Consider the following 27,469-nt stretch of genomic DNA (forward strand, 5'->3'; position numbering starts at 1 on the left):
TGTGCTCCAGATGGAGATGGGATCACTGTACCATACCTCCTTGGTAGTTGATAAGAACATGCAGTTGTGGCTGATTTCAGGCTGTGTGGAATTCCACAGCCACGACAAGATTGCAGAGTCCTGCTCATCCCATGCTGCAAATCTGGGATCATCTTGTTGGGGACTCGTTCCATCAAGATGACTGAGTTTTCCTTTTCCTTTCAAGAATGTTCTCACCACTTGAGACCACTGCAAATAATTTCTTCCATCTAACCTGTAGGATGGGTTCAGGTTTTGGAGATCACGTGTTGTACTGCTGTTAGTTGCTCCAAACCGTATACCAGTGTTAGGATTAGCCGAAGTGGTACTAGGGTTGCTGGTTGCTGAAACCGAAGATGTATCTTGTCAAGACAAGAGATGAATAGAAGTGCTGGGAAGTCTTTTGGTAATGAAGGCTGGGAAAGGAACTGGAAGGATGGAAAAATGCTGGCGATAAAAGCCTGACAGTGACACAGATGAAGAACCGTGGAATGAAGGCAGAACCATGCATTGCAGAATCACAGCAAGGGAAAAATTGCAATGAAGGCAGGATTGTGGAATGTAGCGGTGGTGATTAAGGTCTTAAAGATAAAACAAGAAGCTCGAGGAAAGAGGCTCTAATACCTTGTAGAGACTGATAATTTCTCTTACATTTACAGTAGGGTCAATCACTCTTTATATATAATAGAAGATTTACAAAACAGGAAAAAATACAAAAGGAAACTATGAAATAGGAAGTATAACAACTGGAATCAAATCAAATATGTACAAAAAAGTCAAACCACAATTATGGGAATAATCCCACAATCATAGGGACTAATCCAGTTGATTGATTGATATGGATCTCCAACATAATCATAGGAACCAAACCAGTTGATTGGTTGATATGGATCTCCAAAAGTGGTACATGGGAAATAGTTAACTTGCCCAAAGATAAGAAATAGTAGGGTACAAGTGGGTTTTTACTGTTAAATGTAGGGCTGATGAGAGTGTTGAACGTTACAAAGCAAGATTTGTGACAAAAGGCTTTACACACCTATGGGATAGATTATCAAGAGACTTTTGCTCATGTGACAAAAATAAATTCTATCTAGATATTGTTGTCTGGAGCTGTAAACTTCAGTTAGCCCTTGCACTAGTTAGATGTCAAGAATGCATTTTTAAATGGGCATTTGGAGGAAGAAGTCTTTATGGATCTTCCCCCCAGGTTTTAAGGGCAAACATGGCAAAGAAAAGGTTTGTAAGTTGAAAAAGTCATTATATGGTCTTAAACAGTCCACTAGAGCCTGGTTTGAACATTTTGAGAGAGCAGTAAAGAGCCACGGATATATCCAAAATCAGGCTGACCATACACTATTTTATAAGCACTCAAAGGAAGGTAAATATTTTAATTGTCTATGTTGATGATATAAACATAACAGGTGATGACACTGCAGAAATGGAAAAATTGAAAAGAAAACTTGCTGAAGACTTTGAAATCAAGGATCTCGGAGTATTGAAGTATTTCCTTGGAATGGAATTTGCTAGGTCCGAAGGAGGTATCTTTGTTAATCAACGTAAGTATGTGTTGGACTTACTTGATGAAATCGAGATGTTGAGATGCAAGGCAGCTGAAACTCCAATTGAACATAATTTGAAGCTTCAACCTGCTGTTGCTGAACAGGTGAAAGATAGGGAAATATATCAAAGATTAGTGGGTTGACTGATATACCTATCGCACATTAGACCTGACATAGCATTTGTTGTAAGCTTGGTAAATTAATTTTGCATTCTCCTGGTCAAGATCATTTTGAAGTTGTGTATAGAATCCTGAGATACTTGAAGGGAACTCTGTGTAAAGGACCATATTTCAAGAAAAGAGACCAGTTGCAAATAGAAGCATATACTGATTCAGATTGGACAGGAAGTGTTGTAAACAGAAGACCCACATTAGGCTACTACACATTTGTTGGAGGTAATTTGGTTACTTGGAGAAGTAAAAAACTAAGTCTGGTTGTTAGGAGTAGTGCAGAAAAGCTGTATTTAGATCAGTTGCACTGGGAATATGTGAAATGATGTGGATTAAATGACTTTTGGAAGAATTAAAGGTCTCAACCTCATCTCCAATGGAGCTCTACTTTGATAATAAGGCTGCTATTGTAATTGCTCATAATCTAGTTCTCCATAATAGAACAAAGCATGTAGAAGTGGATAAATATTTCATTAAGGAGAAAATTGAAACAGGCCTTATTTGCATGTCATATGTTCTTACCTCCAGCAAGTGGCAGATATTTTGACCAAAGGATTACACAAGACAATTTGATAATTTAGTAGGCAAGCTGTTAATGGAAAACATATTCATGCCAGTTTGGGAGGAGTCTTGAAATAAAGAAAAACTGAAGTTTTGACAGTAAAGAAATTACAACCCACTCAAATAATCTGCCAGGTCATTCCAATAGTTGGCAGATGTACTCGATTAGGTTGACTAAATATATAAAATTCTGCAGCAGCTCCTTGATTCCAATTTCCTATTGCAGAAACATTCATTGTGAAGATAATGAATGTTTCGTTTTTGTCAGTTTCCTTTTTTTGTATAGTTTCCTTAGAAGGGTACTTAATTTCCTTATAGAGGTTCTTGGATTAACCTTAAAATCCCGTTGTAAAGTTATTCTGAAGTTGAGAAAGAAAGAATCAGAAATTTCCTACAGTAAGGCTATGTACAAAACAACCTTCCACAATTCTTGTGAGGTAGTGAGTCCTATGCACTAGAGATGCTTTTATGGAAGATGGATATCTTTTCTGAGATCGTATGTGTCATGAACCTAGGGTTTAGCCTAGGGTTGGATTGGAAATTGAAAGAATAAAGGGAGAATTTAGAAGAAGAATAGGGACGAACAGAAAGTGAGGGAGGGAAAAATCGAGAGAGAGAGAGAGTTTAGAGGAAGGAAATCAGACTATTCAATTCTCAATTCAAAACATAATTCTCTCCTCTTACAATTGGCCTTTTTATAGGCATAACTAGTTGCTTAACTAATTTCTAATAGAACCCATGCGCTCCTAACAAATTGCCAAATATCCCTAACAAACTATTATACCCTATTACAATAATACCCTTTTATTGCTCTTAGGGTTATGACAATTTCCCCCTTCTTGAGAGAGTTCTTGTCCCCAAGAATTTGCAGTAAGTAGCTATTACTTCATCCAATTCCCGCCTTCTCTATCTGATTTACCTTTCTTTATTTCTTTCTCTTTCTAGGCCTCTTCTTCTTCCTCATTCTTAAGTGTCTAAGATCAATCTCAATTGTAATTTGGCCTAGAACTTCAATAGGAGCAACCTGATTGAGTTTTAAGTTCACTACACTCACCTTCTATAATAACTATCCAACCAAGATTGGTCTCCACTTTAAGAACACAATTAGCCATTGGTTCATTCCACCCTACAGTAGACAACCACTTGAATTTTCCAGTGGAAGTAAGAAACAACATAGTAGCGGAAGTTTTGTTCCTTTCGGCAAAACCTTCGGCTTCTTCCGCTATATCCCTTAACTTTCCTCCAGCTAGTGTTGTCTTCACCTTCTCGTTGCCTATTTTATCCCAAGTTAAGGATAGTTCAGCCTACTTCAGAACGAAAATCCCATCGGAAGAATGCTTTTTCTCAACCTCTAGCTTCTTCCTTATTGTTGGTCCAAGTTCATCAGCCTTAGGGTCAGTTTCTGTAGAGCCAATATGAGATTGTTCAGGTCTTTCAATCGGATTTGCTTGATCCCATGTTGTTCCATCATCATCTCTATCTCTCAGTTTCTTCTTTAGTGCTTCCAATGTTAATTCTTGGAGCCTGACACTATCAGCATCATGCTCGAGAGTCTTGGGCTGAAGCACCGTTACCATTGGCCTCAACTCTTCGTTCAAGCCAATTAAGAAGCTTGAAACGAAACATGACTTTGTTAAACAGGGGTTATGATTAAGCATCAAGGCCATCAGCTCTTCAAACCTCAATTGGTACTCCATCACTGACCCTACCTGCCTGATTTTGTTGAACTCCTCCACCACATTAGACAAGCCCCGATCTCCAAATCTCTAATTAGGCTGCCCCATTTTAAGAGACTCCTCTCGGTTAGAACTTCCGCGATAATCATCAAAGAATTCCGTGGGAAAGTTGTAATGATACTTCTTAATTAGTATCATCACAAACTCCTGTAATTGCTCGTGTATCATACGACCGAATTCCTTGTTCGTATCATGTATCATACTGCTTGTATCCTTGCGCCTTTGATTGAATTGATTATCCAACTTCTTTTCCCATGCATAAGGCTTCTGGCTACATTGCTCCTTATCCTTGTTGCTGTCAACTGAAAATGCAGCCTTCTTTGGCTGCCATTGAGGCTCCATTCCAACTGAAAATGAGGCATTCTTCTGCTGCAATTGATGCTCCAATGGTCCCCTACGTGCACTGCTCCCCTTAGTCGATTTTTCACAATCAACATACTTTTAAGACCAAGGAGCTATATACATACTGCTCTTCTTTGCCTCTCCAATTCAAACAAAGTTAACCAGAATTCAAAGTCAAAATTACCCTTTGTTTACCTTACTAGTAGTCTAGAATTTGATTGGAATTACCACCTGCAGAATTCCTCTTCACTGATTCGCTGCTCAATCCCTTCACCGGAGCCACGGACAAGTCGCCTTAATCCTTCTCAATCTGGGCCAGAACTGTTTGTCCACCTCCTACCACCCAATCGATCTTGCAATCTTGGACTTTAGCCTCTTATAATTTGGCTAAGACCCCATAGAATTTAGCGGCAGTAAGAGGAATCGGAAGCTGGGTAGTGGCTGAGATTTGTTGCTAAGGAGCAACATCCAAGATCGCCTGGGTTTGCTTGCCTCTATCACGCACACACAACGACTTGGATCTAGTCGGTGCCACTCGGCACGTTGCACGACTCTAATGCAACTCACGCTTCTTGAATTTCGCGACCGAGAGTCACGGCGGATTCGTCTTCAATACTCGAACTCAAATCTACTGAAATCACGAAGGGTGAGAATTAATCCTCCACCGAGAGCCCACCCAGATTCACTGGAATGTTGGAACTCGCTAATTCTGTCGAAATCGCTGCTCGATCAATCCAAGTCCAATTCCTCCTTGCACCGGTCGCCACCCAATCACCTTCCAATTTAGAATCGCCCAGCGGAATCTGTCTTCTATGCTGATCGACTCTGATGCAATCGATACAATTTGTTGGATTCAAGCTAGAAATCGCTTGACCCGCTTCGCACGTCAATTACAAGCAAGAATTACCGAGTTTTGCAGCCGAGAGTCAACCTCCCACTTCGCTTCCAAGTTCGCACCGAAAGTTATGGAAATTGCCTTTCTAAATCGCACTCGTTGTCTAGATCGCTAGTAGTCACTTGGCTCGCTCTCAATTCCAATTGAGATTGCCTTACTCATAGCTTCCAAAGTCACTCGAACTTTGACATTGAAACCACTTCTATACACCGCCTACTATAGTCGCGATCTACCAGCTTTGCTTCACCTTCCTTGACGGACTATACAACTCAAAGAACAACAGCGAATCAACCTGCTGCTCCGCCTTCACCAGTCGAACCTTGTACTTTTCCTCTACAATTCCAACCAAGAGATCGGTGTTGGGAATTAACCACGTCAGGAAGCAATAGCCTATAACCGATCGGAATTTGCTTGGCTAGACCACTGTCAAATTCCGCCTTCCGAACTCCAAACCTAAGTGCTACGACAATCGTAAATCACCTTCATGCATTGGGATCACTTTCTAAAAATCAATCGTCTCCTGTACTACTGCAAGCTACTTCGGAATTTAAGTGACTGTGCCTGAATTCATTTCTGGAAGTCATTGGAAACATCGTTGGAACCACCTATGAACCACAACTGAAGAACGATGACTCTAATACCATTTTGTCATGAAACTAGGGTTTAGCCTAGGGTTGGATTGGAAATTGGAAGAATGAAGGGAGAATTTAGAAGAAGAATAGGGAAGAATAGAAAGTGAGGGAGGGAAAGATTGAGAGAGAGAGAGAGAGGGAGAGAGTTTAGAGGAAGGAAATCATACTATTCAATTCTCAGTTCAAAACATAATTCTCTCCTCTTACAATTGGCCTTTTTATAGGCATAGCTAGCTGCTTAACTAATTTCTAACAGCACCCATGTGCTCCTAACAAATTGCCAAATATCCCTAACAAACTATTATACCCTATTACAATCATACCCCTTTATTGCTCCTAGGGTCATGACAGTATGGTTGACTGTTCATAGCAAACTAGGTTGTCTTCCAAGATTAGCCAATGGTATTTGTTATATGTTTGGGAAAGAGTCCCAAATTTTCTTTATGAAGCATTTTTTTAAGCTGCTCTTGTGATATATGAATTGTTACAAAATGATACTTATGAATTGTTGCACTTGTGAAGCATTTGCCAAATCTATTCATGATCTACTCATGCTATTTATTCATCCTTTCTTGTTCGATTAAATCCCCTTCTTCACTGTTCTTTCTTTCTTCTCATGTTATGTCCAATTATTTTGCAGGTTGGAGGCCTTGGTGATGTTGTCACTAGTCTTTCTCGTGCTGTTCAAGATTTGAACCATAATGTTGACATCATCCTTCCAAAGTATGATTGTTTAAACCTTAGCAATGTAAGTTTGCTGTTGCTGTAGTCTTCATCTGTTATTTCTTGTGTATGTTGACATAGAGATGCAATCTTCATTGGTAATATGTGGTTGTATAGACATCTCTTCTCAAGACTATCTCCTTGTTACTTATTCATGGAGTTTACTTTCAAAACATGCTATGCGATATATGTAATACTCTAGATTAGCTCCACTCCCTCCACTGGAAGCCTTTCTGAAGCATCAGCGACTCACAAATTTACTGATACTCCATTCAATCAATGAAATGGGCTTCAATTGCGAGTTTTAATACAATGTCCAAGGTCTTTGCCAGTTATGCCGGTTGGCCCTCAAGTTGATTTGATTGTGAGTTTTCCTGTTTTCCTCTTTAGACTCTGGTATTTTAGGAAGACATGTAATCCCAATAAAAAAATATTTGACTTCAATAGGATATACATATATAACGAAAAGATTGAATTAGGACATTCGTTGCACTTTTTTGTTGGATGTGTTATAACATGTTCTGAAACTCCTTTTTTAATCATTATCTTCTAATTCATGTCAGCTAGAGTTCATTAACAGACATAGGATTAAGGCATGATATGTTGTTATTGTTACCTTCTGACTCATTCATGGATTATCATGTTGTGGTCTCAACTTGTACCCCATGCTTCTCTGGAATTGGTAAGAGTTTACCATTGGAACTAATAGCTGATGGTTAAAATTGTAAGCATTTGTTGTCACTGCTACCTTACATGCACTGATTTTATGACACAGGATTAGGATTCCTAGAAAAGATCAGTAGATAATTTGGATAAATTATAATCTAAAGGTAGATTATTGAGGATGTTACTCATAGAACTAAGTCATGATGGTTAAAGGTGGAGAAGTGCATCCAAGATTTTATGTGATAATAAAATTCTTTTAAGGCCGCTATAACATCATTTTCTGTATGGCACGATATGTTGGCAATTAAGCTTGCCAACATGAGCAAAATGAGCATGATTGAGATGAGAATGTTAGGGTGGATGTGCAACCATATAAGAAAAAAAAATTAGAAATCAAATTCTTTGTATTAAGATTGGAGTGGTGCTAGTGAAGATAAGATGCATAAGACATCATTAAGATGGTTTAGACATGTGAGAAGAAGATTAATGGACACATAATGAGATAAGTGGAATGAAATAAAAGACATTTGGTAGGAAACTCTTTGGCAAGACATGGAATAAAATGGATTTACAAGAGATATGGCCATGGATAAAGATGATTGGAGAACTAGAATTCATATTAGCTGACCCCACCTAGTGGGATTAAGGCTTGTGATGATGATGATTATGTTTTGGTTTTGATTTTTTATGTTTTAGAAATTTCAGTATATAGCATGGTGCTTTGCAATATATTAACATAGTGCTGGATGTAAAGATGACTAGTTGATTATTGGTTGGTTCCTCAACTGGGGGAAATTGAAATTTTTCATACAGCATTAGGTTTTATGCCTTCTAAGATTGTCCCAATAGGGTTAAATATGCTATTTGGCTTACTAAGGCCTTGAGGATCATTTATAATAGTATTAACTATTAAGTGTCATCATGATTTTCTAGGCTTCTTGCCTCTATTATTGGTTTCTATTGTTTTCTTTTGGCTGAGGGATGAAGTATAATCCAAAAAGTGCTGAAACTGCTATACACAAGAGGTATGCATTCATATAGGGCACCTGATTTCTTTCTAGTTTGACACCCCCCCCCCCCCCCCCACCACCACCAAAAAAAAACCCACCCAAGCAACCCAAAAATAAAAAATAAAAAAAGGGAAGAAGAACAAGCAGAAAATCTCCCTCTGCAGGGTTACTAATAACTTGATGTGGAGGCACTGTCTTTGTTCTATGTTACTGTCTCTGGCTTCTTTCTTTTCTTATTTTCTATATTCTCTCATAAAATTTAAATAGAAAAGAAAAGCTGAACCATTCATTTAGAACTGCAGAAAATTTGAATAGAAAAGGAAGTCTTGTCTAATTTCTCATTTTCCTACCCCAAAGTTGATAAATACAGAAATAATTAGAAAAATATGTTGTAAATATGTGGAAATGTTATAAAGAAGAAGAAAGATAGATTTGTTAGTTGATCTCTGGGTACTTGGATTCTTATTAACATACTCCTGGAATGGTGTTTACTGTTTATTATTTTGTCCTTGCATGTTTTGTTATTCTTCTTCCCTTTTTTTTTTTACATTTTAATTGAACTTTTCTACAAGTTATATGTCTGTTGTTACATAATATACATGTTTTGGGACAGGTGAGAGACTTCCAGTTTTTGAAAAGCTTTTCCTGGGGTGGGACTGAAATAAAAGTCTGGACTGGGAATGTGGAGGGCCTTCCCGTATACTTTTTGGAGCCTCAAAATAGGTAGGTCCTTAATCTCTGTCCCAATGGATAATTTCCTGGTACTGTCTGACTGTATTCTTTATTTTATATTATTTTCGGTTATGGGTGTTCATATATGATTCTTTGCAATGAGGAGGATATGGTAGATTTTCTGATGCCTTTATGACCCTACAAATAATTATTTATTAAAACTGCTATTGTAATAGATGGGCTAAAATGCAAATTGCAGATCATGCAGCTTATTTTAGATGAGAGTTCAGCTACACAACAGTGCCCAACTGTTCCAGATGTGATATAAAAAAAATTTAATGACTAAGACAATAAACACCTTAGTACCAGGTGGTGGAATTTGAAAGGGATGCAAATAGGTGAAATATTTGAAGAATTAACATATGCTTCTGCTTTCATGATTCGGCATTTTTTCTTCCTTTTATTTATTTATTTATTTCTTACTACAGTTAAAAAGAATGACCTCCATATCAGTTTCTATGTTGGAACGTAGTGGCCCTGAACATCTCCTTGTAACTCAACCAAGACACTTGATTTTCAGCAAAAGAAAAAAAAAAAAAAAGACACCTGATTAATTAATCTCCCAGACAACCTCTCTACCTGATTGTTTGGCAGCTTATCTCAGAATTTCAGTTGCAGCATTCTATTTGCTGAGAGTAAAAATTATATTATAAAAGATAACTTACAGTTTAGATGAGATGGTGGTTAATAATTCAACATGATATCAGAGTAGGCAAAAGATCCTAAGTTCGAACCTCATGGTTGACTTGATATTTAAATTGTTGCACGTCTTTGCACTAGTTATGCAATAAAAACTAGCCACACATGAGAGGGCATATTGTGAGTAAAAATGATAATGTAAAAAATAGAATTAACCCTCCATCTACAAGCTTATTCTTTTAGAGGAGATGGTAGTTAACAATTCAACACTGTTTAAACTATGGAAAAAGTTATAACTGAGATTTTATTAATTTCTTTTCTCCTGTAGATTTTTTTGGACAGGTTGTATATATGGTTGTCGAAATGATGCAGAGAGATTTGGTTTCTTTTGCCATGCTGCTCTTGAATTTCTTCTCCAAAGTGGATTTCATCCTGTAAGTTTTATGATTTTACTTTTATTGAATTAGTTTTGGAAAAATTTGGTTGCCTATTTGTTGACATAAGTACTAAGCTTAGAAGGCAAGTAGCTAAATTTCCATCATCCCTATTTGTTGAAATCAGGGAAAATATTCAATACAAAACTCAGATGCCATGTTTCCTCTATTACTGTTTATATTTCTGTTGATATCTTAGGTTTTAATAAGCAGTGCATGCTTTCATGTGTATTTTCTTATACATATTCTGTGAATATGAAATTTTTAAATGCAGAATGGAAGTATCCAAATAGGTTTTCCTTAGAAAACAAATTATATTTTAAGTTATAGGTTTTGTTGGTATTACCATGCATTCTTCTAGTCTTTCTTTCTTTTTTCCTTTTTTGTTTCTCTCTCTCTTTTCTTCTGTCGCTGATAGAATCAAGCACTTTCTTCTTTGACATTGGGTAAGAACCACCGTTCTTTAGTAACATATTTTGAGAGGCATGCACAGATTAATGTATGGAGTGTTTTCTGTAACATCTTGTCCTGTTGCCTTTTTTGCTTTCTAAATCCTGTTTTAACTGCTTTCTTTGTTTCTTAACTTTGGCAGGATATCATTCATTGTCATGATTGGTCTAGTGCTCCAGTTGCATGGTTGTTTAAAGATCATTATATGCACTATGGTCTTAGTAAAGCTCGAGTTGTCTTTACAATTCATAACCTTGAATTTGGAGCATCCTTCATCAGCAAAGCAATGGCATACTCAGACAAGGCTACAACTGTTAGTACTTTTTTAATTTCTTAAATGATGTTTCTGTTATGTTATAGGCAGCAGTTCTCTACTTTTCTGTATTGTTTATCATGCTGTTAAGAAGTTAGTAGCATGAACAAAATGGCAAGACTTCATTCCTTGTGATGCTGGGTTACTTTATTTTGATGGATTGTTGATTTGTTCGTATTCATGTACATGTGCAGGTCTCAAATACTTACTCAAAGGAGGTTTCTGGAAACCCTGCAATTGCTCCTCACTTGTACAAGTTCCATGGTATATTAAATGGAATTGACCCTGATTTATGGGACCCATATAATGATAAATTTATTCCAGTAAGTGCTATAGTAGTCTTAATTTCTTCTCTCTTCTTCAGATGCTTTTGCCTACTCTCTTCTCTCTGTTTCTGTCCATTTTGATCCACTTTAATTTGCATTTCCAATTTAGGGAGAAAGTTACCATGTTAATTTACTATTTAATTAATTTAACTAATTAGGACTAGCCATGAACAACTATTAGGAGCATCTGGGCTTTGCCTAGTTCTCATGTCTAAAGACACAGGCTCTTGTATAAATTTTAAACTTTTGAATTATATTCTTTTATCTGTTTAATGTGGCATGGTGTTTGCAAACTAGCTTACAACTTTTATGCATAGAATACATCTTTTGTTAGTCAGGACACTTGATATATATTTGTTGAATCCCTTTCATAATAAATTGAGCTTTTGGAACTAATGTTAACATCAGGTTAGAGCTCCACTTGTAGGAGGTCTTGAGACTTGTTTACATGTTTGTTTCTCATTTTGTATCTTGTTCCATGTGTGTTAAGTGTGGGTTTAATTTGTGCACATGCAGTCACATGCTTGCATTTTGAGCTGGAGTTTTTAAAGAGTTTGATATGTATTGTTGGGTTCCTTTCCTAATATTTGTGGAGATCATATTCATCTAATCATATGAAACATATATCTCATATATTGTCCCAGATGCCAAGTCATCACTTACATGGGTACTTGACCAATTTATATAAGAGGCTGTAATATTAGGCTAATCTATACTTTTTGAATATAAGTTTGGAATTGGTGCTCAAAATCTTTTCTTTGTTTCACTTCCCAAGGTATTGCATTTTTTAGATTAACTATCGCACAATTTTTTCCACTTCCCATACATTGTGGATAATTCTTGTGATATTTTGTTGCAGATATCTTACACTGCAGAAAATGTTGTTGAAGGGAAAAGGGCTGCCAAGCAAGCCTTGCAGCAAAAACTTGGTTTGAAAAGGGATGATCTGCCTCTAGTAGGGGTTATTACTCGCTTAACTCATCAAAAAGGGATCCACCTCATCAAGCATGCTATTAGGCGTACTCTTGAGCGCAATGGTCAGGTAATCAATGATCTTTCTGTTCTTTCAATTGAAAACAATAAATAAGGTAATATTTTATCTAGAGACAAAATTGGTACTTCGATATAGATCCATTCTCCATAAACTTGGAAATTTTGAACTTCGTGACTTCTGTATGTATTTGCTCTCTCTCTCTCTCTCTCTCTCTCGCACACGCACGCACTCAGGCACTTATGCACACACATGTGCACACTCACTCTCTTTCTCATTCATGCATTGCCATGTAGACATAATGCCACCTCTCTCTATCATTTTCTCATGTCATAGTTCTCTCATGTGACTTTTTTCACCTGCATTTGAAGATCAAGACACATTATGCCATATATAGATATAAAATGATGAATCCATTTTAATTAAGAAGCAAAGGCTGTACCAGCAATCATTATCCATGCTGATGGAACATAACATTGCAGGTTGTATTGCTGGGTTCTGCTCCAGATCCTCGCATTCAGAATGATTTTGTTGATTTGGCAAATCAGTTGCATTCTTCACATGCTGACCGGGCACGCCTTTGTTTGACTTATGATGAGCCTCTTTCTCATCTGGTATTCTTTTATGGATTTTATGTTGACATTTATAAATTTCAATTCACCTCTCAAATTGTGATATGATTCCATGCCACTGACTTTTTGTTGATATTATTAGATATATGCTGGTGCTGATTTCATCTTAGTCCCTTCAATATTTGAGCCATGTGGACTAACTCAATTGATAGCAATGAGATATGGTTCAATACCTGTTGTCCGAAAAACTGGAGGTTGGTAGGCCTTTTATGTTCATTTTGGGATTACTTTCTTTGTTAATAAATTGTTTAAGCAATATTGTTGTATTCAGGACTTAAGTTTAGTTTGAATGATCTTGTGAAAATATAGAGAGATATTTGAGGAATTTCTCTTATTATCAACTAAAAGAGTGTACACTTATATATGCACATATCATGACATAAACCATGACATAATACTAACTTATGACATAAGTCATGACATAATAACAATTCTATGTACAACTCTACACTCCCCCTCAAGCTGGAGCATTGATATCATATGCACCAAGCTTGTTACAGATATATTCTATCTGATGACCCTTTAGAGACTTGGTGAAAACATTTGCAAGTTGATCATTGGACTTAACAAACTCTGTAATGACAATACCTTCAACCAACTTCTCTCTAATAAAGTGATAGTGGATTTCAATATATTTGGTCCGTTCATTGAACATTGGATTGGAAGCAATGTACAAGGTAGCTTGATTACCACAAACAAGCTTCATAGGAGACACCTCACAAAACTTAAGTTCTTGCAGGAGTTTCTTAAGCCAGACAAGCTCCAAGTTGCATTAGCTATAGCCTGATACTTTGCCTCTGCACTGGATCTAGTTACTGCATTTTGTTTCTTACTTTTTCGAGAAACTAGATTTTCTCCCATAAGAACACAATACCCAGAGGTTAACCTACGATCAGAAGGTGATTCTGCTTAATCTGCATCTGCATAACAACAAATATCTATGTGTCCCTTATCCTCATAGAGTAACCCTTCACCTGGTGCTCTTTTGATGTATCTCAGAATCCGGATAACAACATCCCAATGAAAAGCACATGGAGAACTGAGAAATTGACTAGTTACACTCTCAGCAAAAGCAATGTTAAGATGAGTGACTGTGAGATAGTTCAACTTGCCTACCAGTCTTAGATACCTTCCAGGATCTGAAAGGAGCTCCCCCTGTCCCGACAAAAGTTTGACATTTGGGTCCATTGGATTATCAACCGGTTTGCAGTTTACCATACCAGTTTCTTCTAAGATGTCAAGTGCATACTTCCTTTAAGAAATTGAGATACCATCTCTTGATTGTGCAACCTCAATACCTAAGAAATACCAGAGTTTACCTAGGTCTTTGGTTTAAAAGTGCTAATGTAGATGTTTCTTCAGCTTCTGTTTGCTAATCTAATCACTCCCTGTGATAACAATGCCATCCACATAAACAAGAAGGTAGATGCATAAAGAAGAGGAGTGTCGATAGAAAACCGAATGATCAGCTTCACTCTCGATGAGACCAAAGGCTTGAACCACAGTACTAAACTTGTCGAACCACGTTCTTCAAGATTGTTTTAAATCATAGAGAGACTTCTTGAGTTTGCAGACTACATTGGACTCTCATTGAGCAACAAAATCAGGTGATTGCTCTATATAAACCTCTTCCTGTAAATCACCATGGAGAAAAGCATTTTTAATGTCTAGCTAATAGAGCGGCCAATGACGCATAGCAGCCGTAGAGAGAAAAAGGCGAACAGAGGCCATTTTAACAACAAGAGAGAATGTATCATTGTAATCCAGCCCATAGAGTTGTGTAACGCCTTTGGAAATCAAACGGGCCCCACTTTCGGACAACCAACGAAATTCTTTCTTGGTAGTAAAAGCACCAAATCCCAAGTACCATTTGAATGTAAGGCTTCAATCTCATCAAACATACCTTGACGCCAACCAGGATGCGACATGGCTTCACCTGTGATTTTAGGACTAGAAACAGAGGAAAGACTCGAAACAAAGACACTATAAATAGGTGACAAACGGTTATAGCACAAAAAGTTATAAAGAGGGTGTGGATTACAAGTAGACCTTGTACCTTCACGGAGAGCAACAAGAAGGCTATTTGGCTTAGGATCTGTGGCAGGAGAAACTACTAATGGAGAGAGTGAGTCAGGAGAGTCCTGTTTTGAGGGAATGTTGGCGCCGGTAACGAGCTAAGGACGACGATGATATGTAAGAAGTGACGAATTCGTGGAATGTGAACTTGAAGATAGTAGTGGGGGGTCCATAGAGGAGACAAACGGACTCAAATAAGGTAGTGGAAGAGAAGAAAAAGTAATAGGCAATACTTGGTCAAGACTCTGTGAATCGCGCTAAGCAACCGAGAAGAAAGACTGTTGTTCAAAGAAGATGACATGAACAAACATAAGATAGCGGTTTAACTCAGGAGAGTAATACTTATAGTCTTTCTACAACCGGGAGTAGTCGAGAAAAATACACTTGAGAGAGATTTAGCAGTAAGTTTATCCTGTCCAGGTGAAAAGAGTGCACAAAATAGGTATATCCAAATACACGAAGGGGAACAGAATACAGTGGTTGTATAGGGAACAAAAGAGAATGACAAATTTTGTCCTGTAACACTGAAAATGGCATGCGATTTATCAAATGACATGTAGTAAGAACATCTCCCTAAAATTTGGTGGGAAAATTGGTATGTAAAAGTAGTGTCCGTGTGGTTTCAATGAGATGGTGATTTTTATGCTCAGTAATACCATTTTGTTGAAGTATGTAAGGACATGAAGATTGATGTAAGATGCCATTAGCAGTCATGAAAGCAGTAAATTGAGAGAAAAGTACTCAAGGGCATTATCACTACAGAAAGCACGTATAGAAACTCCAAATTGTGTTTTTATTTCAGTAGTAAATGTTTGGAAGACAAAAAACAATTCAGACTACCTCTTCATGAGAAACAACTAAGTGCAATGAAAAAAGTCATCAATAAAAGTAACGAAATATGAAAAATCCAAAGTAGAGGTGACTTGACTGGGCCCCTATACATTAGAGTGCACAAGGGAAAATGAAGCCTCTACCCTATTATGGACGTGACTAGGAAAATAACTACAAGCGTGTTTACCACGCTAACATGACTCACAATTAAAAGTGGATAATGGTGACAAACTAGGAAGTAACTTCTTTAGTTTAGAGAGGTTGGGATGACCAAGACGAGAGTGGAAAAGGTCTGGGGAAGTTGCATTGGTGCAGGCTACCGGCAAACTAGGCACAACAAGATGATAATGTCCCTGTGACTCACGCCCGACGCCAATTGTCATCCTTGTACTGTGGTCCTGTACACAAATAGAAGTGGAAGTAAAGGTTACTGAACAGTCTAGTTCTCTAGTAAGCTGACTAACATAAAACAGATTAAAAGGAGTATGTGAGACATAAATGACAAAATTTAAAGAGAAAGCGAAGGTAGGAGAGGTCTTCCCTATCCTTTTTAACTGGCGTTGTGGTGCCATCTATAAGGGTGATTGTGGGTAAATGTTTAGAGAAGGTAAGGGTAGAGAAAAGATCTTTATTACTACACATGTGATTGGTGGTACCAGAGTTCAAAATCCAAGACCCAATAAAAGGGCTTTAAGTAACACAAGCCATGGGATTACTAGGAGATTGCTGAGACGCTTCACGCTTGGAATCTCAAGAAAGCCTCATAGTTGGTAGCAGGTAGGGTTATCGTCGGAGGGCCCGATGTTGGATTAGGGGCACTCTGTGCAATGTTGGCTGCCCGGGATGTCCGAGATGCAAGAGGAGTAGTTGGTCGATAATGCTTCTTCCAACAAATTTCCTTAAGATGACCCATTTTTTGACAAAAGGTACACTATGGGCGTGGGCAATGATTATTACGTCCTCTGTTTCCTCTTAAGTTGGGAGCTTGAGACACAAGAGCTAAAGATTCGGCTGGATGAACAACAATAAAGACTTTGTTTCCTCCTAAGTTGGAAGCCTAATATACAAGAGTAGAAGAGCCGGCAATAATAGAGGAAGAGGACATACCATACGCACTTGACATGTTCAACAACATTTTGAAAAAGTCCTTCATGGTAGGATTAGTGGAGCTAGTCAATATTTGATGCCTGATGGTGTCAAATTCTGGTTTCAATTTGGAGAGAGCAATAACCATGAAAAATTTCTCTCTTTGAGAAATCTGTTCGATGTGGGTTGTAGTAACAGGAAGAAGAGTATCAAATTTTTGCATGAGTGCACAAACTTGCCCCGGATAAGATTCCATTGATGTCTCTTGCTTGAGATTCTTGATATTGGAGACCACAGTATACAAGTGTTGGATATCATTTGTGTTATGTGAATAAAATAATCTATATATTTCTCTAAGTGTACAATACAAGAGTATATACATGCATACAAGTATTTAGAATAATTACACTAATACCCCTTACTTATCTTATATAACACTCTCCCTCAAGCTGGAGCTTATATATTGAGTATGCCTAGTTTGGTACAAATATAATTCACACGAGGACCTCTAAACGACTTGGTGAGTAAATTGACAAATTGATCGTTGTAACCTACATATGTTGTAACTATATCCCTAGAGAGCCTAGAGAGTACATTTTCTCTAACAAAGTGACAATCAATTTCAATATGTTTGGTTTTCTCGTGAAACATAGGATTAGAAGCAATATGCATTGCAACTTGGTTGTCACAAACCAATTGCATAGATTTAATCTGCGTAACTCATTAACTCCTCAATTAATTGTTTCAACCACACTAGCTCACATGTTTTTGCGGCCATTGCCCTATATTCAGCTTCTGCACTGGATCTGGCGACAATAGTTTGCTTCTTACTTTTCCAAGAGACTAGATTTCCACCCACAAATACACAATATCCAGATGTGGATCGCCTGTCACTAGGTGATCCTGCCCAGTCAGCATCCACATATCTCACAATCTGACTGTGCCCATGATTTTGATACAATACACCCCGACTAGGGGCAGTCTTAATATACCGAAGAATACAAATCACTGCATCCCAGTGGCTATCACAAGGTGAATCCAAGAACTGACTTACTATACTCATAGCAAATGAAATATCATGATGAGTGACTAGGAGGTATTAAGTTTTCCACCTAGTCGACAGTAGCGCCTAGGATAAGAGAAAAGCTCCCCCATCTTGGTAACAGCCTAATATTTAGATCCATAGGGGTATCTATGGGCTTGCATCCAAGCAATCCTATCTCTAGCATATCCAAGGCATACTTCCTTTGAGAAATATAGATGCCTTGCTTTGACAAAGTTACCTCAATGCCCAAAAAATATTTCAAAGGACCCAGATCCTTAGTTTGAAACTATTGGTGAAGATGTGCTTTCAATTCAGTGATACCAACATCATCATCCCCTGTAAGTACTATATCATCAACATATACCATTAGAAGAATGTGATGGTTAGACTGAGAGCGATAAAAAATAGAATGATCAACTTCACTCCGAATTAACCCAAACTCAAGAACAACTGAACTGAATCGATCAAACCAAGCTCGAGAAGACTATTTTAAACCATATAAAGATTTTCGAAGGCGACACACTAGCTTAGATTCCCCCTGAGCAACAAAGCCAGAAGGTTGCTCCATATACACCTCCTTCCTGTAAATCGCTATGAAGGAAGGCATTTTTATGTTCAATTAATGAAGGGGCCAATGAAACATAGCAGCAAGGGACAAGAAAAGGCGAACAGAGGAGATCTTAGCAACAAGAGAAAATGTACTGCCTTAATCAAGACCAAAAACCTAAGTGTAACCTTTGGCAACAAACCGAGCCTTAAGACGATCAATTGGGTCGTTAGGGCCAACTTCAATTGCGTAAACCTAGCAACAACCAACAATAGACTTACCCTTGGGAAGAGATACCAAGTCCCAAGTCCTGTTGGAATGTAAGGCAAACATTTCTTCAACCATAGCAGCCCGCTACCCTAGATGGGAAAGAGCTTCGGGAATAGATTTAGGAAGAAAAATAGAAGATAAGACAAAACTAAAACAGAATATCCAAGGGACAAAGAATCATAGCTAGCAAAATGTGAAATGGGATGGAAAGTGGTGCAATGACGAGTACCTTTACGAAGAGCAATAGGTAAGTCAAGATCAGAAGCTAGAGGCGACAGACCAGAGGAGGAAGAACTAATCGGCATAGAGGATGAGTCAGGAGACGGCTCCCTCGGACTAGCGACGACAGGCGGTGCTGGTTGGGCCACAGCTTGTGGATGCCATTGATAGACCTGAAGATCGGGGCGATCAAGGCGAGAGGTAAAGGGCAATGGAGATGGAGATGGTGAAAGGTCAAGAAAAGAAACAGACAAAAGTAATCCAGCAAACACAAACTTAGAGACCTCAGATGAAGAGGGAAAATAAGGAGATGACTCAAAGAAGGTAACATCCGCTAAAACAAAATATCAAGTTAATCGAGGAGAGTAGCAACGATACCCCTTCTGAAGGCGAGAATAACCTAGAAAGACACATTTGACGGAACAAGCGGATAGCTTATCACGACCTAGGGCAAGATGGTGAACAAAGCAAGTACTCCCAATGATATGAGGGGGAAGAAAATATAAGTCAATCCGAGGAAAAAGAACAGAATGAGGAATCTGGTCATTAAGGACAGAAGATGGCATTCGGTTAATTAAGTAACATGCAGTTAAGACAATATCACCCCAATATTGAATCGGAATATGCATATGAAGGAGGAGTGTGCGGTCTGTCTCAATTAAATGACGATTCTTACATTCAGCCACCCTATTTTGTTGTGGGGTTCTAGGACACAAAGTTTGGTGAAGGATCCCATTGGATACCATATAAGATTTAAATGGGAGAAAGAAATATTCAAGAGCATTATCACTACGAAGAACACGAATAGGCAAATTAAATTGAGTTCTAATTTCAGCACAAAATGTAGTGAATACTGAAAATAATTCTGAATGCGTTTTCATTAAATATAGCCATGTAGTGCAAGAGAAATCATCAATAAATGTTACAAAATACCCAAAATCATCTGTTGAACTGAACACAACTGGGACCCCATACATCTGAATAGACTATTAAAAAAGGAGAACTAACACGTTTGTTGACTGTACTTGGAAAAGAACTACGACTATGTTTCCCAAGTTGACAAAACTCACACTCTAAGGATAAAATACGAGAGAGACTGGGAACCATCTTCTTAAGATTGGGAAAAGATGGGTGCCCCAACCGACAATGGACCTGTAGTAGGGAAGTAGTTGTCGTGCATGCCAGTGACGAAGTAGGGGAAGATAGATAGTAAAGGCCATGAGACTGAAGCCCCGTGCCAATCGTCCGTCCAGTCCTCCGATCCTGCACAAGAACAGAATCAGACAAAAAAGTTATAGAGCAATTAAGATTACGAGTGAGTTGACTAATAGAGAACAAATTAAATGAACATTGTGGTAAGTGGAAAACAAATGACAATGGTAAAGTAGGGAGAGGTGATGCTATGCCAATACCCGTGACTGAGGCTTGAGAGCCATCAGCCAATGTAATAGGAGGTAGAGACTGCAAAGTTTGAATATGAGATAGGAGAGAACGATTACTAGACATGTGATTAATGGCACCGGAGTCGAAGATCCATGGACCAAGAGAAGATAAGGACTTAGTAAAGCAGGCGGTAGAGTTACCGGTGTCAACAAGGGACGTGACTAGTGAAGTAGCCTGTTGTGCTACTCAGAACTGAAGGAACTGAGCATACTCTCCCTCGGAGATAGTCACTGGTGAGGAATCACTAGGTGTGATAGATGCCTGGCCCTTCGAAATACCAACAACCATATTAGCAGTACTGGCTGCTTGAGGTGGACGACCATGTAGGTGATAACAAGTCTCTCTAGTGTGACCAAGACAATTACAATAGGAGCACTGGGACCGAGGGCGACCACCACCCTGACGACGACCACAATTAGTCGAGGTCGTAACAAGGGCAGAGTGATCTCCAGGTACAGACACGCCACAATCAGTAGTAACAGAAGAGGCTTTAAGTAGCCTGGCAAATACCTCTGTCAAATGAGGGAGAGAAGCACTGCCGAGAATCTGTGTCTTAATGGGTTCGAGCTCCGGTCGAATTCCATGAAGATAGAGGACAGTAAACATTTGATCACGTTGTTGCTGTTGTTTCTTGATATCTATATCAAATGGCATCAACTCGTTAAAATCAGTAATAGAAGCTTGGAGCTTACCCAAATACATGGTCATATCCAAATCAGCCTGTTATAGATTGAACAAAGCATCAATCATATCATAAATACGAGTGATGTCACTCGTATACAGCTCACGAGCCCGAGTCCATAGGGCACCACTCCTGAAGAGGTCAAAATATCGATATCAAGGTCGGCTCAATAGTTTGCCACACTAAACTCAGTAACTGTGCATCCACCTTCTGCCAAAGAGGTTGATCTCCCTCAGGAACAGTTCAAATAGTCTTTGATAAATGATCCTCAAGGCCATGTTTAAGAAACCAAATTTCAACTACAGATAACCAAGCAGAATATTTCTGTCCACTCAACTTCTCCGTGGTAATAACTGGTGTGCTCGAAAAATGGGGAATGGTTATAGGTGTGGACATGGTGGAGCAGCTTGCGGATGAAAAGTGTGCTGGAGATGAAGACATGATGCGGGAAGAACAACAGATTTGGAGCAGGTCGAGTCGCATGATCGAAGAGAAGGAAGAACAGATCTGGAACAACAGTGGCTGGATCTAGGTGGGAGCGGCCTGATCTGAAGACCGACGGTCAAATCTGGGGTTGGCTAGGAAGAGGATGGCCAGATCTGACCGGCAAGGCGACAGTTATCGAAGCCGTCGCGAGAGCTGGGGGTGGCCGGAAGAAGAAAAGAGGTCATGAGATCTGGGTCGTGTGTGGCGGATCTGGACGCGATTTGGGCCGTGCGAGCTGGGCAACGACGAATCTGAGTGGTGGCCTTGTGATTTGGGTGACGGCGGATCTGGGCAGCGGCTGTGTGATTTGGGTGACAGCGGATCTGGGCAGCATGATCTGGGTGGCGCGAGATCTGGCTACACGATCTAAGAGACGGTCGTGCGATCACTAGCGGCGGTAGTAGCGTCAGTTGGTAGCGACAGTGGCGTCAATTGGCGGTGGCTATAGGGTTGGGCTAGGGTTTATGGCTCTAATACCATGTTATGTGAATAAAATAATCTATATATTTCTCCAAGTGTACAATACAAGAGTATATATATATATATATGCATACATGTATTTAGAGTTAATTACACTAATACCCCTTATCTTATTTAACAATTTGTATAGCACTATTCGGCTTCCTTCCATATGTCCACACAAGTTTCATAGGGGCGGAAGAGCTGCAAGATGGATGGATCAATAGACTGCCATAGGATGCTGCATAATTGGGCATCAACTTGTTCCCATCTAGCTCGGTTGGCTGTCGGTACATTTTCAGTGTTTTGGAAAGATGATCAACTTGGTCTTGTCATTTGAACCACATTTTAAGAAGGCTTCCCAGGAAAGATAGTTGGCAAACCCTATTAATTTGACGGTGGTGATGTTAGTTGTCCCGAGATTGGAGACAATAAAGGGTTGATAGGTAACATAGGCATCAAATGTATCAGATGTTGAAACGGACTCACCACAGGTAGGGATGGTGTTACTAAGGTCAGACATGGCGAGAGCTGCAAATTAGATTTGAAATTAGATGGAAGGAGCAACGAGCAACAGCTTGCTGGAGCACCGACAAAGATAGACGGGAACTGGAGTGGATTTGGCCAAGTGGGTTTGGACAAATTTGATGGGTCGAATTTGGTCTGATGGGTCAAATCTAGGCTGAACAGATCTGAAGTGGATCAATGGGTCAGATCTGGGCTAAACAGATCTGATGGATCGGGGCAGCACGCGATGATGGCAACAAGATTTGGGCGGCGTGCGGTGATGGCGGTAGTGGTGGCTAGTGGTGGGTCGATCTAAGCAGTGGCTGGATGGATGTGAGCAACGATTCAGATCTACGGGAGATCTAAGCTGTTGTGGTCAAATCTGAGCGTTGGCATCTGGATCTGAGTGATGGTGGTCGGATCTGGATGCAACGACTAGAGGCGCTAGAGGTGGCAATGGATCTAAAGGTAGCAGATCTTGAGGCGGCAGTGACGTCGAGACAACAATGGTACCATGATTCGGTGGCAATGGGTTGGAGGCGTCAACGGGAGATAGATCTAAGGTTTTGATACCATTGGAGAAGAATACACAGCGGTGGCTTAGGGTTTTCTCATTGGTGACGCTGATACCATGTGACATAATTTGAAGAATCTCTCTTATTATCAACTAAAAGAGTGTACATCAATATATACACATATCATGACATAAGCCGTGACAGCCATGACATAATAACAATTCTATATACAACTCTACAAATCTCTTCATAACTTCCTGCTGATTCCCACATTGAAGCTGTTATGGAATGACTCCCTGAGTTCTTGAGTTTTCCTTTTCTTGCCCCCTTGGGTATGAAACCTCAATGATTAGGAACTAATCTCTTCTTGTCCTGTCATCCTTTTCTCTCCAATTTATGACATTGAAAGGAAACTGCCTTAGAACTCACCCTACACTAAAGATGGGGAAACGAAACCTGAAGATCTATCTACAATAAAAAAGAAAGCATCTATATATTGCATGGCAAAGCAAGGCTAATGTGGAAATCCTCTCTTAACCGCAAAAAGATGGAAATGAGAGGGTCCTTTTAAGCAATGAATTGAATTTTCTGAACCATTGAAGTCTCTTCTGTATCTATCACTTCCCATTTTCCTGATTCAATGTTAGTTATTTGCACCAGAAGAGCACAATGCTGGCAATTTTAGATTCTAAATTGAGTTGACCCCTGATTCTTTGTTAAATTGCGCATCCATGTGCTTGCATATGATGCTGGCTTGTTTCCATTCCTGCCCTCTTCCAACCTGACCAATAACACATTAAAAAAAAATGAAATAGTTCACTGTATGAATCGATACTGGAAAATGTTCTCCTCACTGATTATTCTCGTACTCATACATCCTTGAGTCTGCTACTGCAAGGTGCACACTCTTCTGAGGTGCTTGCCTCTACTTGATAGGCATGATAAATGATTTTTGACATTTTGTTTCTATGATTCTAGGGAAACTGGCATTAACAAGTGAAACTTATGCTGAATTGGAGTGCTTCAGCAGCATTCTCAACCAGGCAATCCCCCACCCCCCCGCCCCCCAAAAAATATATATATATATATAGATATCATATATATATATATATAGATATATGGAAAGGCTATGAACTTTTTTGTTGCACTCTGGCTAGAAGCTAGCTAAAAGTTGGAAGGCTATCGCCAAGGACAAAGGAATTGCATTCTGATGATATAGACTTTTGTTTTCTGCAACTGTTGATTGCTGGAGTACCTACTTTGGGTTTTGACCACATAGCTCTGCTATTTAAGAGTTAAACTCTTGGTTCTTCTTGTAGGTCTTTACGATACTGTATTTGATGTTGACCATGATAAAGAGAGAGCAGAATCACAAGGTCTTCAACCAAATGGTTTCAGTTTTGATGTGGCTGATGCAGCTGGTGTTGATTATGCTCTTAACCGGTCAGTTGCTTGTATTTTTGTTGGATACATCACGCAGATTTGCTTTTTGTCTTTTTTTATAGTCTCAATTTTGTAGTTCAATTGTCTTTTGGTTTTAAACTTTGCAGTTCGTAGAAAGAATTAAAATTTGACCATTGGAGTTGACAATATCATATAAGATGATCCTACATGATTAAGCCACAAGTGTGGTTGAAAGACAAGCAAATGATTATATACTTTCAACCCATGCACTCATGAGGGAATATCATTCTGAATATCTCATGTTCATATCTATCCTTTTAAATTGTCAAATTGGAAATTGAAGAGCCGAGCCAAGAAGATTGATGTTACGGTTACCCATTCATAAAATTCGTCTTGTCCACTTTATTATACTCTTCGTGCTCAACTATGATGCTCTCTCTTGCACTATCATTGTAAAATCATCATGCACATTTACTGTACATTTGACCATGTTTTTTTTTTGTTTTGCCTGTATGTCTTTCTCTTCTCTCTAGTATGTTTATTTACTTATCTATGTATATATATGTTTGTTATCTTTGGGTGTCTGTTTCAGGGCAATCTCTGCATGGTACGATGGCCGGGATTGGTTTAACACATTATGCAAACGGGTGATGGAGCAAGATTGGTCATGGAACCGACCAGCTCTTGATTACTTGGAGCTGTACCATGCTGCTTGCAAGTGAAAACAGTGGACCGCGAAACAGTTGGCTTGTAGGAAGATTGATCTTTGATCCTCTGCTGCATTTTGTACAGGTCTAGTTTAGTTGGCTATGAATTTTGCCCCTTTGTTTTTGCGATGAAGAAGCACAAGTAAGTAGCTACATAGGAAAAATCCACTGTAATTCAAATAATGCTATTCATTGGCAGTAGCAGTGATGACATGGTTCATTTATTATAAATTTTCTTGTGCAGACTGCAGAAAGCATAGCTAGCATCACGAAGTGTTGAATAAATAGTTTGGGAGTTTAGGTTCGTTTTGACTGAGATTGAAGAATCTCCTAATATTGCTTTAGTTTGGAAATGAAATAAAGTATGTTGGAGGAGAAGTTATGGCTGTTCGTGTGAATTCCTTGCCATTGCTCTCTCTCTCTCTCGTTAACTTTTTTTTTTTTTTCTAGATAATCCCTCAACTTGGGTTTAACTACAGCGTTTAAGGCTTTTTTTTTTTAATCCAAAGGGGCATCAACAAAAAAAAAATGAAATTGCAAAATATTTTCTGACGTGAAAATAACAATAAACACTCTTTTATTAAGATTCTCCTTATATTAAAAAAATAAAAAATAACCCATGTGAGAGTTCATTTTGATGTTGGTGCCAACAATGAAGAGATTGATAAATCTAGATTTAAGTTCATCGTTAGGGCGTGAACTCATAAAGAGTGTAAATGAGTGGAACATTTCATCTTAAATTTAGATTTTGGTTTGAGATGAATAATGAACTTGTTATATATATTTCTCGCACCACTATTTATGGGGTAGATTCAGTTCAGTAGGCCACCCTAATCGCTCGGAGTCCAAAATGTCCAAGCGATCTCGTCAAAGAAAGTTCATACACCGTTGAAATTTGAGCTCATATCGTGGATTCGTGCGAGCTCCTAACGCGGGCAAGATCTCTGGCGAGCTCCCTGAGATCTATTCAACGAGTTTCCAATAAAGCTCCTAGTCCGCTGGTCCAATCGTTCAGCTCGCTGGCTTAAATCTTTCAGCTCGCATAGGCAACAAAACTGCTAAACAGCCTGAAGCGGGGACCCACTCACTTTATCCAAAAGCAAATCATACTCCTCGTAATAAGGACTCTACTCCTGGTTTTATGCAAAAGATAAGGATTGTTTGTCCCCCATTATATCATCTTTTTATTTTTATATCTTATGCAAATTGTAAATGCCTTTCATTATAAATAGGAGTTAGAAATATCATCAAGGGGACGACAAGAAGAATAATCAGATACTGCCACTCTGAAAAAATAATCAGAGTGCGGTCGTGGAGTAGGCATCGTTTTGGCCGAATCACGTGAAAATTCTGTGTTCTTCCCATCTTGTTTTTCCTCCTTGCATCTTGGACTCATTCACTGTGGCCCAGATGAATCACGGTCGGCTAAAATTGAACGTCGACATTTTGGTGCTAGAGGAAGGGGCCGTTCTGATCAATAGCCATGGCAAGAGGAAGGAATACTCGAAGTTCCGACGCAGCAGTTGACCCACCAGAAAATCACCTCGATCAACTGCGAGATTTTCCACCAAATGGAAGGCCCATTGTTTCGGCAGCAGATATCCCTTTGTCACCACCAACCGGAAACACTGTCGGCATGCCACCGCGGGCTACTGTCTAACCTATTGTTCAAACCACCGGGATAGAAGTGATCCAGAACTAGTAGCAACGTTAGGATTCATTAGAAAACATCGTAATGCAACTCGCTGACGTGGTCAGAGTCCTAGCCCAAGCCTAAGCACGGGATGTCCATGATCCACCAACTTCGCCTCAGAGGGTTCGCTAACAGCGGGAAAAGAGACCTCCGCTGGCAGAGGAGGATATCGGAGATAATTATCCGCCCACAAATCATCTTTCTCCAAAATGGGAAATAAGTGGACGATCGCAAGCCCAACGATCTGCAAATCCGGACTCGACTATGGAGGGGTTGTATCAAAGAGTTCGACAATTGAAGGCACAGCAAGTGAGTCATGGCTAGAATAACGGCCGTGGGGACAAAACGCCATTCACAAGAGAGGTTGAGCTTGAACCTCTCCCCCAAATATTCGAAGTCCCAAGTATGCCGTAATATAACAGGGACAGCGATCCCTATGATTACCTAGACGCATTCAATGTTCAAATGGATCTGCAGACAACCAGCTCGCTGGTCAAATGTCGTGTTTTTCCTGCCACCTTGGGTGATATTCCTCGAGCTTGGTTTAGAAGCTTTTTGCCTCACAGTATTGGCAACTGGGAGGAATGCCAACGGAGATTTCTTAATCAATACAGGGCACTGAAAAGGCAGCTCGCCCCTCTATGTCACCTCGCCACAGTGTTCCAAAGAG

General features: G+C 39.2%; 1 protein-coding gene across 3 annotated transcripts in view; it reads left to right on the top strand.

The window, feature by feature from the left end:
• Positions 1-25,484, top strand: part of LOC127794437 (starch synthase 3, chloroplastic/amyloplastic) — a 69,684-nt gene extending 44,200 nt beyond the window's left edge. For all 3 annotated transcript variants that reach the window (XM_052325507.1, XM_052325508.1, XM_052325509.1), the window contains 10 exons: positions 6,554-6,661; positions 8,926-9,035; positions 10,012-10,117; positions 10,710-10,880; positions 11,075-11,203; positions 12,066-12,248; positions 12,680-12,811; positions 12,912-13,023; positions 24,315-24,438; positions 24,992-25,484. In XM_052325507.1, the coding sequence (XP_052181467.1) occupies positions 6,554-6,661; positions 8,926-9,035; positions 10,012-10,117; positions 10,710-10,880; positions 11,075-11,203; positions 12,066-12,248; positions 12,680-12,811; positions 12,912-13,023; positions 24,315-24,438; positions 24,992-25,121 (1,305 nt within the window). In that variant the 3' untranslated portion in view covers positions 25,122-25,484. The remainder of the gene's footprint in view (positions 1-6,553; positions 6,662-8,925; positions 9,036-10,011; positions 10,118-10,709; positions 10,881-11,074; positions 11,204-12,065; positions 12,249-12,679; positions 12,812-12,911; positions 13,024-24,314; positions 24,439-24,991) is intronic.
• The last annotated feature ends 1,985 nt before the right edge of the window (positions 25,485-27,469 follow it).

This window comes from Diospyros lotus, chromosome 2 (genome assembly GCF_014633365.1).
Source record: "Diospyros lotus cultivar Yz01 chromosome 2, ASM1463336v1, whole genome shotgun sequence".
Classification (NCBI taxonomy): Eukaryota; Viridiplantae; Streptophyta; class Magnoliopsida; order Ericales; family Ebenaceae; genus Diospyros; species Diospyros lotus.